This window comes from Patella vulgata, chromosome 4 (assembly GCF_932274485.2).
Source record: "Patella vulgata chromosome 4, xgPatVulg1.2, whole genome shotgun sequence".
In the NCBI taxonomy this organism is placed as follows: domain Eukaryota; kingdom Metazoa; phylum Mollusca; class Gastropoda; family Patellidae; genus Patella; species Patella vulgata.
The window spans coordinates 67,886,787-67,900,444 of NC_065882.2; the positions used below are offsets into that span (position 1 = coordinate 67,886,787).

General features: G+C 35.9%; 1 protein-coding gene across 1 annotated transcript in view; it reads left to right on the top strand.

Annotated features, from left to right (window-relative positions):
• LOC126817679 (neuroendocrine convertase 1) overlaps window positions 1-13,658 on the top strand; it is a 28,294-nt gene that overhangs the window by 7,792 nt on the left and 6,844 nt on the right. The window contains exons 2-7 of the mRNA XM_050544788.2: window positions 2,252-2,356; window positions 5,902-6,072; window positions 7,343-7,451; window positions 12,460-12,497; window positions 12,592-12,668; window positions 13,200-13,461. Of these exons, the coding sequence (XP_050400745.2) occupies window positions 2,252-2,356; window positions 5,902-6,072; window positions 7,343-7,451; window positions 12,460-12,497; window positions 12,592-12,668; window positions 13,200-13,461 (762 nt within the window). The remainder of the gene's footprint in view (window positions 1-2,251; window positions 2,357-5,901; window positions 6,073-7,342; window positions 7,452-12,459; window positions 12,498-12,591; window positions 12,669-13,199; window positions 13,462-13,658) is intronic.

Genomic DNA, 13,658 nt, shown 5'->3' on the forward strand with positions numbered 1-13,658 from the left:
AACGATTGTTGAGCTACCTAACGTGCTTATTTCTAAATTCAATTTCTTGTTCTAGCTTTCTGTTACGTTTCGTAAAAAAGTAGTCTTGATTATCCCGACCTGTCAATCAGACGTAGAATGGTCGATAGACTGGTTAAGCGAGACTAATTTCAAAACAAGGGCACGTAACCTATCTTTTACTCAAAAGTGTCTGGATGTTATGGACGACTCTTGGAACCAGTTTTCAGTCTATTATTTATAGATGATTAATGGTCATAGCTTATTAAGTACAACATGATCGTTTATTTAGTGACTATAATTGTGTGAAACTGATTTGAGGCTTGGCATATATATAAATATTGTGGCGTAATTGTCGAGATATATGGAGATATTTATTTATGGTGGGTCACCCTACCATAAAAACATCAGGTATACATTATCCGTCAATTTTACAGCACCCCTGAGAACACTTCCCGCCCCCCCCCCTCATTGCTCTGAGCTAGTTACGACCATGCCTCTAAAATTAATTGTTTAACAATATTCGCGAATACTAATTATTATCATGTAGAATAAAAAAAAACTATGCCCAACACACCCTCCCCAACCCGGACAATTAGGCTGCCAGTAGGCTTAGTTTGTGTCAGCATCTAGTTTCATATTTTTCTAAACAATAATAATAATATCACATACAATGGTTTCAACTCTACACCTGCTATATGTAACTCATTGGCAACTTTTATGAAATATGATCGTCCTATCAGGGTCTATTTTAAGGTTTTATTGGTGAAGCACGGGTTCCGGTGTTTTGGGGTTCCGTGAAAATTTCCAGAAATTGACCTCCCATAACACGACATCACGCTTACACATTTATAACAAAAATATAACACGATTAACATATTTATATCTATAACCGCGTTTCGGTATCATTAGCAGTCCAAAGAAACACTCATAGTTGATCTAAAGGCAATCGAACCTTCGCTGTCACCAGCACTTGACTCTGTGATGGTGGGAATACGTCAAAAATACAAAACTTTTGAAACAGAAGCCGAAATGGGTCGATGGTCATAATGATAGCCCAGTTTCCTCGTACAATCTTCTCGGATTCAAAAGGCCACATAACATTTTTTTAAAGCACGCATTTCAGATTTTCAAAGTACGTTAAAATAGTCACTGCGTCCTCTACAACACATCCAAAGTTCTCTGGATTTCGGGTCGGAGAAAGGGCTTTATTTACATAAATTTAAAATGGCCGTCAAATGTACCTTTGAAGTCTCAAAACTCCATTAATATTGAGTTTTCACCATATAAAATTATTACACATGGAAACAAATTAGAATATCCCAAGTTTGCTCATGCGCAAGCTTTGTAGTGTTTAATTTCTTTGCCCACCTTACACTTTTTTCAATTGCAAACAATCTGGATGTTGTATCACACCCAACTATACCATGCACAAACAGAAGGTATCAAACTCTGCCGATAAGCAGAACTTCTTAGATATTTTTGTGGGAACAATTTGAAAACGATGATACGAAAACATTGAAGGCGAATCAGGATGCCGATTTGCTCATTGGCTAGACAGGAATCGGACGTGCTCTATCAGGTAGTACCCATACCATGTGGTTGGTGAGGACACTGACCTCTTTGTTCTACAGTTGTATCTTGCAAAGTCAAAGATTCCCAATCTGGTTTCTAGGTCTGAAAACTTGATAATATTTCTGTTTGTGCATGCCATAGCTGGATGAGACACGGCATCCAGATTGTTTGAATTCTGCAAAGTTGTCGCTTTCAAAAGGATTCAAGAGGATTAAAACTGCTGTAGTGCTTCAAAGTCCCTTTAAGAATGATCCAATGACAAACAGACTCAATTTAAATTTTATGTTATAATTTAATTTAAACCAATCTGATTAACATACAAATCTATATTTTGTTTCGTTTTTTATACTTTCGATGGCCTACGCTAGATGAAGATCTGATCTGACCAGTTTACAGGGAGGTCGCGTCGGGGGGCGTGCGAGCGGCTTTTGACCTATGACTTCAGACATTGATTAATCAAACAGCGTTGACTTTTCTAGTGGTTTACCCACAGTTCCGTGCGTTGTACGCCAAGAAGTCGCCGTAACAAATGGTTTCATTGGCTAATCCCTCACGCTATCCAGAACGCAGGTTATATAACAACTTTTCCAGATCCTAGTGTAGTACTATAAAAAAACGAAACAAAATAGGATCTGTGTTTTAATCAGATTGAATTTAAACACTATATAAATTTTTCTAGATTAGAGGATTTGATGATAATTATTTACTACGTCATAAAGATGTTGCCTCCAGATCAAAACGCAGTGCTGATCATCATACCAAACGATTAACATCAGATTCTAGGGTAAGTGCAATATCACCTGATTCCTTAAAATGACACAAGTTCGAAACCGGGTTTATATGACTTAGGGGTATATACTTGCCCAGTTCAGATATAATTGACGAGCTATGTCATTTTGATAGCCAGTGTCTATTCAAACGCTTCATTTCTTATAATGATATTATTTTAACGTAACTCATTTCTGCACAAGACATATTGTGCTTACACTTCATCACATTCCAAAGAGCACACGGGTGCACCTCGGTTTTCCATCCCATCCGATCGACTAACGCCAGTGCTATCCTCACCGTGGCATCCCCATTTCTTAATATTAATTTTTAATGAATGACAAGTCAATGTAAAATCGGGCCAGTAGGCTATATATCAAACGCATTTAAATCTATTGAGGCCTTGATGAAATTCCTTTTGGACTGTTGCGTCAAGAAAACATCGTCGTGGGACAGGAACCCAACTATTGGATTAGGCAACTCACAAGTAGTGACATATGTGCAAGTTAAAGGACAATATTGGTGCCAGTTATTATCACATATGTGATAGAACTGGTTAAACACGATCCAAACATTATTTTTTCACAGAGATCATTGCTACGATAGATGAGTAATCAATGTTTCAACAATCGGAAGTGACGAACGCAAAAGGAAAACACGAGTTATCCCTCTATACAACTGACTGAAATGACGGGTGAAAACAGATACATAGGCGGGGGGGGGGGGGTAAATAGATGAATGAGATTTATGCTATTATAAATAGTTGGATAGTAGGAAATCTATCAGTAGAGTGTTTCATATAGACAATTAAATGCGATCGCGCTGGCAATGGATAACGTATAGTCGTTGGGGTCGGACGAAAAATCGAGGTCCCGTGTGAACATTGGCGTGCACGCAAAATAACCCTTGGCAGTTGGAAGTCGACATAAGAGTAGACCGTAGCACCGCTGTCAGGACAAAATTTCACACATAAAACATTGAATGGCGTATGCCCGTCTTCATTAGCCCAATCGGTGTAGAGAAATAGGACGTTAAACCCCATTTCAGAAAGCCAATCAAAACATGGTAACATAGCAGTTTTATCCAACGATTCTAATGGAATAATACTAGATTTTACAAAGACAATGACTTCCATTCATTTCATGACTCGCTAACTCAATTATTTAAACATACTGGATTCAGCATAGGAAATGATACATTACTTAATGAAAGAGATTTGACATTTTGTCGACAAGAATAATTTTACATTTTGGATGTCTCTCCGTCTACATGATATTAATATTCCGGAATAAGAAATTAACATTATCACTCCATCATCCAGTAATACAACGAACTGGTATTTTATAATTGTGACTTTGTTGATCACGTTTTATTTTATATAATTTTTAAGCACAAAATATGAAAAATGCAAAGTGGTATTATGGGTTATTTATGCTGTTAGGTATGACAAAATAAACGGTTAACAGGTAATGAAATGAAATGGGGTTTACCGTCCTACGTTTCCTGTAAAAATCGGGTTAATACAGACACACATATGCCATTTTTCCAGGACAGCGGTACTTTCGCATACTCTTCGTCGAATTATTAACAAGCCAGTGTAGCTCCCATAACAAAATAATAGTCAAACGGATCCAAATGTTGACGTTTTTATATTTAGGTTGGATTAGTAAGTGTTAACTTTGATGTCTGTGACCAAACCAATCACATATTTGAGTGAAATAGATTTATTTGGTGCCGTAATCGTCAGCAAAGAAAGAAATTATATAGTCTTTTTCTGTTGCTAAATCTTTTTTTAAATGAATACAATCGTGTTTAAACTAAGTAACGCGTCAGTAATACGCTGCGCTGTTCCATTGGTGTCTAAGGCGGGATCCGCTATACGGTGAGCTCGTTATTTAGCACGACTAAAGAGTTCGTTTTGTATTTCTCCGAGCAGTTGTTAATGTAACAAAAAATTCAACGTCATGAAACAAAAATAAAAGAATACTAATCGGATCTATAAAAAAACAAATATGGGTTACAACTAATGAGGCAATATCCGAAGTGAATAATCTTAAGTCGACAATGGGATAACGTTGTCTAGATTCAGTCAGTTTTTAAACCCATTCTAATCTAGATCCGGAAATATTCAATCCAGTTCCACCTGGGGAATGGACTTGCGCAGGGAAACAATATCCGGCCATAATCACCGTACGGTAGAACAGTTAGCCAATCAAACGTAGGAAAAGAAAACACCAATTAAGCCTCGTTATCGTCTTGTCAATTAAGGCAACTGTGGTGATTAACGCGTTGACATTTCCAGTTAATAGTAGGAGCTTTTAATACATTAACCCACGGATCATCGAGACTGAAAATGGCAAATATCTGTTACATTGCTACATTCTGTTCCCAAGAGGAAGCAAATCGCCATCTCGTAATATTTTTACTGTGCGACTTTAGCTTAAATAACAACAGAATTTGACACGAAAACATATATTATGTTAGATGTAATTCCATGCTGAATCATATAATCCTTTTGGGAAGCTAAAGAATAGAAGGAATTGAATTAACGGAACTAAAAAAATAACAAAAGTAGGCGAACAGTTTCGTATTTCGTTTCTTTTAATGGACGTTGACACATTATGTTGTTTTGATGTGTTTTATTATATGTAAATGATATGATATAATGCATTATATCTCTAAAATTAACACTATTATTAAAGATACATTATAGGAGATTAGATAAAGATCTGGCAGATCTCACTAAAATACAATGTAGTTAAAAACTAGATAATCTAAAGGGAATTTGCTGAAAATTTCAGTCAAATTGATCCATTCTGAACTGAGAATTTAGCGATTGAATTTTCGGCCTAGCCTCGATCATCATTACTAAAGTCGGTACGATAAGAAACATAGTCTCGATTATCCAATTCATGATAAAATCATAAATGAAAGTTGAGCAGCCCATCGGATCCTAATCCAGTAAATATCGAAGGCTAGCGCTGACATCGAGAGTTGATTATGGTCTGGATAAGTTAATTAATGTCTAATTAATAATTTAGATAACATTTCAGGCCTAAAAAAAGACCTGAAATAGGCAGATTTAGCTCTTGCATAATGTATGTTTAAACATTTCAAATAACAATGATCAATGTCATTCATAATGCTTTTGCTTTTTGAATTAATAACACATATTAACTGGAGGTGGTTATTGAAGAAATGAAATGGGGTTTATCGTCCTACTGTTCTGCTCTGACTCGGGTACGACATACAGTGTGCTTCAGGGGAAAATTTGCCCAGGCAGCAGCGCTACGCCCTACTCTTATATCGAATTCCAACTAGGTTTTTTCGTCCCATGCGAACGACTATACACTGTCCCTGGCCAGGCCCTCTGTCCTGCATCCTTGACAAGGGGGAACCACACCGGAAGATCTAGATGAACTTTCGCTGACAATGCCGGTATCAAACACGGTACCTTCAGGTTAGTGATTCAACGTCTTACTCACTGAGCCACGATGTATATGCGTGTTATGAAATACACGTCAAGATGTTAATTAATGTTCAATTCTCTACTGTTTGTAGGTAGAATGGGCAGATCAACAATTTTCTAAAAGCCGCGTCAAGAGAGGATATTTAGAAGATATAGACCTTGAAACGAGACAAGATAATTTTGCCCATAAAAGAGAGGATGAGAATAAAGTTTACCGAGAAACAAGTTTTAGCGATCCACTGTGGCCGTCACAGTGGTATTTGGTAAGTATCGGTGCAGCGGTGCCTGTGAATGTTCATAACTTCAATATCATATATTTCAAAAGAATTTACACCAAGAAAAACTTGCCATTGTATACAAGGATAAGTAATATCAGCTGTATTATAAAATCATTAGTAAATATCAGTAGACCGGTTAGTGCCAGTGGTATCATAAAACCTCCAGTAATCACAAGTGCACAAGTGAATGGTATCGGACAAACACTAGTAAATATCAAGTAAAAATCAGAGGTTAATACATGTACACCAATGCAACAAACATGTGTTATCAGTAACTAGGTAAGTGTCAGTGATGTCATATTTATGATATTAAGTAAACATCGATGAATCAATAAATGTCAATTATGGTATCATAGTATCATCACTAGTAAATATCAATGAACCAGTAAATATCAGTGGTATCATAGAATCAAAAGTAACGGGTACTGGAAAGGAATGAAATGAGATGGGGTTTAACGTTCCTCTGTTCTGCTCTGACTGGTCCAACGAAGAAAGACATAAGAGTTTAATGTCCTACAGCTCAGGGCCCTGTTTCTCGAAACCTTAACTAAAGATAAAATCCAAATTTTAGTAGATACTTCAATTTTGATTGGCTAAGCGCTAAAATGAATCTAATATTTTCCAATCAAACTACTAAAGTTTGGATTTTATCTTAGTTAAAATTTCATGAAATACGCCCCTGCTCCTACTGGGCTAATGAAGACTGACATAAGGTCTGTCACTCAGTCAACTGGCGTGGTTTCGATTCCCCGGTTGTCGTGACAAGGAATAGGATCGCCTGTCCAAGCGAATTATTGAAATAAAATTGAAACATATGTTTAGTCCCAAAATGACCTAGTTTGTGTCGCGTGGACGTTACCCCCCCCCCCCTCTCTCTCTCTCTCTCTCTCTCTCTCTCTCTCTCCTAATTTTACGATTCCATGTAACTCTAGTTTTAAATCATTTTTTCTCAACCCTCTCAAATTCTTATTGCTGGCGTGACATGCATTTGTCTTGTAATTAAATACAAATATTGCCCCACTCGCCCCCCCCTTTTAAAAATAGTATTTATATTTTTTCTCAGTCCTCTCACATTCTGATTGCTGACTTGACATGTCTTGTAATATTAACTACAAGTATTATCCCACTCGTTGCTCTTTTAAACATATTATGATCATTTTTTTTGGTCAAATTAATAAGCAAATAGAGAAAATATTGAGGAGGTGATAACAAACTTCAATATGTTGATTTCGTTTTAACTTTATGTTTATTTTAGCACGATGAAAGGGAAAATCTTGCAGAACCAAAGAAGGATCTTCACGTTGTTCCCCTATGGAACCGAGGTTTATCTGGGAAGGGAGTTACAGTTTCTATTTTAGATGATGGTATGTATTTGATAGAATATCATTAGTATAAAATGGTCAGTAGCCAGAGAAGTATATGCAGCGACGTTCAGTTTTTTCGGTTTGTTTATGAACACAGCTCTAAACAACAAATTTCAGGAAACATGAAATGCCAACTCATTTCATTGTATTTTGTAGGAGTAACGCCATAAGCGTCTAGAATGGCCGAAATTCTAGGTTCTTTGTGTACAGGGCCCTGTTTCTCGAAATCTTAACTAAAGATAAAATCCAAAATTTAGTAGATACTTCAATTTTGATTGGTTAAGCACTAAAATTAATCTAATATTATCCAATCAAATTACTGAAATTTGGCTTTTATCCCAGTTAAAATTTCGTGAAATAGGTCCTGATATTTTAGCCTTAAAATACAGCAAAGACAGCATAATACCCCCATTTTAAGAAATACCACTGACTGAGTAACATATTGTTTCATGGTTTTAATTATATATCTATTTCCTTTTGATACAAATTTGTTACAGATATTTGGTGACAGTTGATGGACAGCTATTCGGCTGGTCGGGTGTATTTTCTATACCTTTTGATGTTTTCTAGCTTTAAGGCCAATTCCAGTCCCTATTTATTACTTTGTCTTTATTCTGTAATTCACCATGTTAATTAAAATAAATTGTCGAAACTTTATTTTTAAACCCCTAATACCCAACATATTCTTACCCAATTTACATTTATTTTCTTTCCGTTGGGAAGATATCTTTTCATTGAATTTGACATATAGGATAGCGGTTTAAGCCCATATGTTTTCCGATACCCCTACCTATGGTAGAACAAAGGTTATTTGGTATAGTTGGAAAGGTAATTGTATCGACATTATGAGATCGGTTCCTGGGCGATTTTCAAAACAGGCCATAATAGTTATTTCTCCTGGTTTCCATAGCAACCATAAAAATAAATCATAGATATCGACTCTATGCGTAACATCCAATTATTTAACGATTAAGAAGCTTCAGATAAGCTATATTTTGTGTTTTTCTCCAGCACATTCTGTGATTTAAATTTTAAAAAATCGCAAATAGCACACACAATATCATTTTAGGGTCAGTAATTGGCCCCTTAGCGCCACTAATCATGTTTTTGTTGTTCTTGTTGGTGGCGCATTTCGAAAAAAGGCGCAATTCTAAAAAAAAGCCTAAGGCTCCGTCAATTCATGTACGATTGACATAAAATTAGGCATGAAGGTTCCTTGGGCAATTGTGCCTCAATTGACGGATTTCGCGATGAAGAAAAATCAACTGCTCATGAAATTTCAACAAGCCTTGGAGAAATAGTCAGCCTATGTTTACCTACAGTACATGCGTTATCTGGTTGCGACAACACAAGTTCTTGGAAAACGAAAAGAAATTACAAAAATACGTCAGTAGCTTAGCCCCACTTTCGGATAGAGTCTTGAATTAACTTATAATTTTATTTGTAATAAACCTAACAAGGAACAAAACACACGCGTTATGTTATTGCTATACGTTAACGGACACATTGGCAGTCACTCTTCCTCTAACAGACGACGTCTTACACCAGACATACACGGTGCAACATCATAAGGCGAAACCTAATATCCCTTGTCCAATTGAAACATTGGTAGCGAAGAAATATGGAAGGGTATCGCTGCCAATATTAAATGCTCTGCGACAATGTCTTTTCCATTGATTATATGTAAAAAGTACAATGTACAAAGTCCTAATACCGGTAATGATAGTCAAAATACCTCTAAGGCAAGAGTTAAATGTAAAACGTCAAATGCTAAGTGTTAAATGACATATGTTTTGTGGGAAAATGCTTTTTTTGACGTGTTTACATTTTACATTTCTCTCATTACATTTTACATTTGCTCTCTGCCACATCCCATTTGTCCTTCACACATTCTACATAGCATGTTTCGCATAGCATCAACTTTCATATGCAAATGTAGGATATCACGTGACTTATTAACATAAACTTGGCACACTATAAGCCAAAACAAGGATATTCACGACACTCTTGCCTTAGAGGTATTTTGACTTGATCATTGTCGGTATTAGGACTTTGTACATTGTACTTTTTACATATAATCAAAGGAAACGACATAGTCGCAGAGCATTTAATATTGGCAGCGATACCCTTCCATAAAGAAATGGTGATGGTATAAGTAGTTCCTGTTTTATTTGAGAAGGAATCTGCGAGAAGGACGTGTTTTTTCCCTGTGATTCATGCTCACGCGAGACTGCTTGGTCCGTGTTTCAATACCAGTCGAGACCAGAGCCGCCAACCCTCTAAACTGTTACCCAATTCCTGCCACTCCATCGTTGCATACAAATTAGTATTCAAAATTGTTAATTAAACATACATTATGCAAGAGCAATTTAACTGATATTTTCAGCATATTCTATTCACGTTATCTATTTTTTAACTATTATAGCGAGAACTGCCAACTCTTTATCTGATCTCCTATAATGCCCCTTTTAACACATTCGCTCTTTTACCGAACATTTTTAACTCGCTCTGCTTCGTCCGGGGGTATACCAGTAAATTTTATATTGGTTGTGGTCGCTCCAATATGAAAATCACCACTATGTCAATGTTAGCTAGATGATGTAGTAATGTCTGCGTTATAAAAATTATTATTTCGTCAATGACCTTATACAAGAAAAAATGTATAAATATTTCTCAAACTTCATTTACTACCATTTCTAAAAGCAACCAATCTGGTCTTTAATAAGACACCAACAAGCCACTTTCAGGGGAGCTTAGAATAAAATAAGATATTTGATACTATTGATAAAATGGTCATTATTAATGTACGGTACGGACTCAACGTTGAATAATATAGCATTATTAACAATGATTATACATTTATTATTGGATTAACAACATGATGTAGATTAATACATAATCACATCAAATCTGATGTTGATTTCAGTTTATATCCCAAGAGGGTTGCTAGATTATTGATGTAAATTTCACTTTCCTTTATTATTCAAGATGGGGAAAAATGATGCAATTCTACATCGTTTTAGATACACTTTGAAGCTTGGTGACGTAAAAATCTACCACTATCATTTCCATTATATCTACTAATGTTTTTGACTGTCGTTTGTGTGTTTGTCTGTCTGTTCATGGTTCGCGGTTACACTACTGTCCCGAGGCTGAAATTATGGAATTTATAAAATCATTATTCTTTTACAACAAAATATGACTATAGACAGGTCCGGATAAAGCCATCTTCAATAGAAGGCTTGATCTCGCTTTAACTATGTACATCTTATCAAGATGTTGTGATACTCGCAGTCGTTGCTTCAGGAACATAGGATAAAGCCTGCATGGCGACAATGGTTAAAATGGAACCAGGGGCCCGTGCATCAACATTGAAAAGCAAGCATAACCCAGGTCATTACCGTACTGTCTCCCTTTACTCGGAATCATTTTTTATTTGATTTTCAGAAAATATTTAGGAATAGTCAGTGTCAAATTTAAAGGTTTTCACAAAAATATTTCCATTTCCGGAGTTATTGCCCTAAATAATTATATTGATGTTGTTCAAAGAATATTAAGTATATACCCTACCCAACCCTATAGAGTTGATTTATTCCCCCCAATAATATATTGATGTTGATTAAAGGATATTAAATATATGCCCGACCCAGAGAGAGTTGAGTTGTTAATGAATCATGACAATAAAAATTGTTTATAGTACAGACCCCTAATCCCCAAACGGTACGCAGGCATGGGCTAGAAAGTGGGGACGGTAATGAGGTGAATATTAAAGGGGAATTAGATAAATAGTTGACAGTTATCGCTATAATAGTTTTCAAAAATAGATAACGTAAGTAGAATATGCTGAAAATTTCAGTCAAATTGCTCCACTCTCAACTGAGATATTAACTTTTGAATTTTAGTTTAGCCTCGATCATCATTACTAAAGTCGGTACGATTATAAACAAAGTCTCGATTATCCTTCACAAAATGTATTCCAATCCGCTAAATATCACAGGCTAGAGATGGCATCAAGAGTTGTTTATGGTCTGGATAAGTTAATTAATGTCTAATTAATAATTTAGATAACATTTCAGGCCTAAAGAAAGACCTGCAATAGCCAGATTTAGCTCTTGCATAATGTATGTTTAAACAAGACACAACTTAAAGAAATATAATTACTGAACGACATTTTGACTAAACTTCTCTAGTCTGTATCATGCAATTATATAAATATAGGATAGGTGTTACCGTGAGATGAAATGAAGTGGGGTTTAACGTCCTACTGCTCTGCTCCGACTTGGCTAAAGGAGACGGGCATTCGCCATACAGTGTAATATGTGTGGGAAATTAAGCCCGGACAGCGGCGCTACGGCCTACTCTTATATCGAATTCCAATTACCAAGGAATCTTTTACGTTCACTCCAATGTGTACACAGGACCTCGTTTATTCGTCCAATCGGAACGACTAGACAGCTGTCCTTGCCAGCCCCCCCCCCTCCATCCTACATCACTGACCAGGGAAAATCTCGATGAACTTCCAGGTGTTAGCATATCTTTGGCATTACCATAATCAACTTTGATCATTTCCGTAATAACGTTATATTAATTAAGTTAGGTCTCCTTCATAGCCGTTAGTGGCACTTCTCTGACTGGTCATCTTTAAACAAAATAATTTTTACATGTCTATAATGTTCCATTTTTATCTGCATTAGCCCAGTCGGTGCAGAAACCAGGACGTTAAACCCTATTTCATTCCATTTCCATTTTTATCATTATTTGATAAAGTCTAGTAAAAATGCTGCCCAGCAATAAACAACATTCTAAATACCAATGAATAAAACAATTTATGAAGAATAGCAATACAGCGAGTACAACGAAACAAGTGGCGAGTGCATGCCAGGCATCTAGCAAACAAACATCAAATTACTTTTGTTTTGTTTTTTATTTTGTAAGAAATGTCTACCAGGAATAACTTGAGGCATGTTATACATATTATGTAACCTAAGATAGATATTTCCTGTTTCAGGTTTGGAATATAAACACGAAGATTTGATTGATAATTATGTAAGTTGAAACGTTCTTTCATAATAAAATTTTTATTTTTATAATAAAAATCAGAATATGCTGTTGATGGCATTTTATTTCTGATATATTTAAGGCACCTGAAGCTAGCTATGATTTCAACAATAAGAATCCTGATCCAACTCCACGATATGATCCTACCAACGAGAACAAGTCAGTTTGTATTCCAATTTAATATGTTTTTTCTTTATAATTTAACATCTTAAGATTATGGAAGGATTTATTCTTTTAAATCAAAATCGGAGAAATGAGGCGCAACGATCAACTGGATTATTTGTATTTCTTTCTTTTTTTTGGTGGAGGGGGGAGGGGTGTAATGTTGGCCATCGAACCGAACCAACGATGGTCACATAAATTAAACACATGTTCTTTTTATTTAAGATCTCAATAATGCTTTTTGAATAGAATTATATACAATTTTAAAGTTGACATTTACTCAAAGAAGTAAACATTATGAACCTTATAAACCTCTGTGATTATCCAATTCATGTGATAGCTAGTGTCGTACACGATGCAACGTATACTTTAAGATTTTTCGAATAATCTGATACTACTTGGCATGTTACTTGATAAAGTCGTTTCTTCTTTTCTGTATTTGATAGGATAATTGGTACTGGTTTTTATTTTTCAAAAGTTTGTGATTATTTTTCCATTTATCATATTCGACATATTTGTTCAATTTAGGCATGGGACTAGGTGTGCTGGGGAGGTTGCAATGAAAGCTGATAATGATAAATGTGGTGTAGGTGTGGCCTTTAATGCTAAGATTGGGGGTATTAAAATCCTTGATGGTACGGTTACTGATACACTAGAAGGAGAAGCACTACAGTTTGCCCATGATAAAATCGACATCTACAGTGCTTCATGGGGTCCTAATGATGATGGTCATACAGTGGAAGGTCCTGGTCGACTAGCAACACAGGCGTTCAAAAATGGAGTCACAAAGGTGGGATAAAATTGTATTAACAGCGAGCAAGATGCTTAAAACGGATAAAAAGACATACAACGTTTCTGGCAAATGCACTTATTCAAATAAATAAAACCAGAAACAGATATCGCTAAGATGTGGATTCAATACACACCGCTTTGCTTCTCTAGATAGCGGTTCGCTTAGGTGGTAAAATTGAACCCCTGTAGCCTACG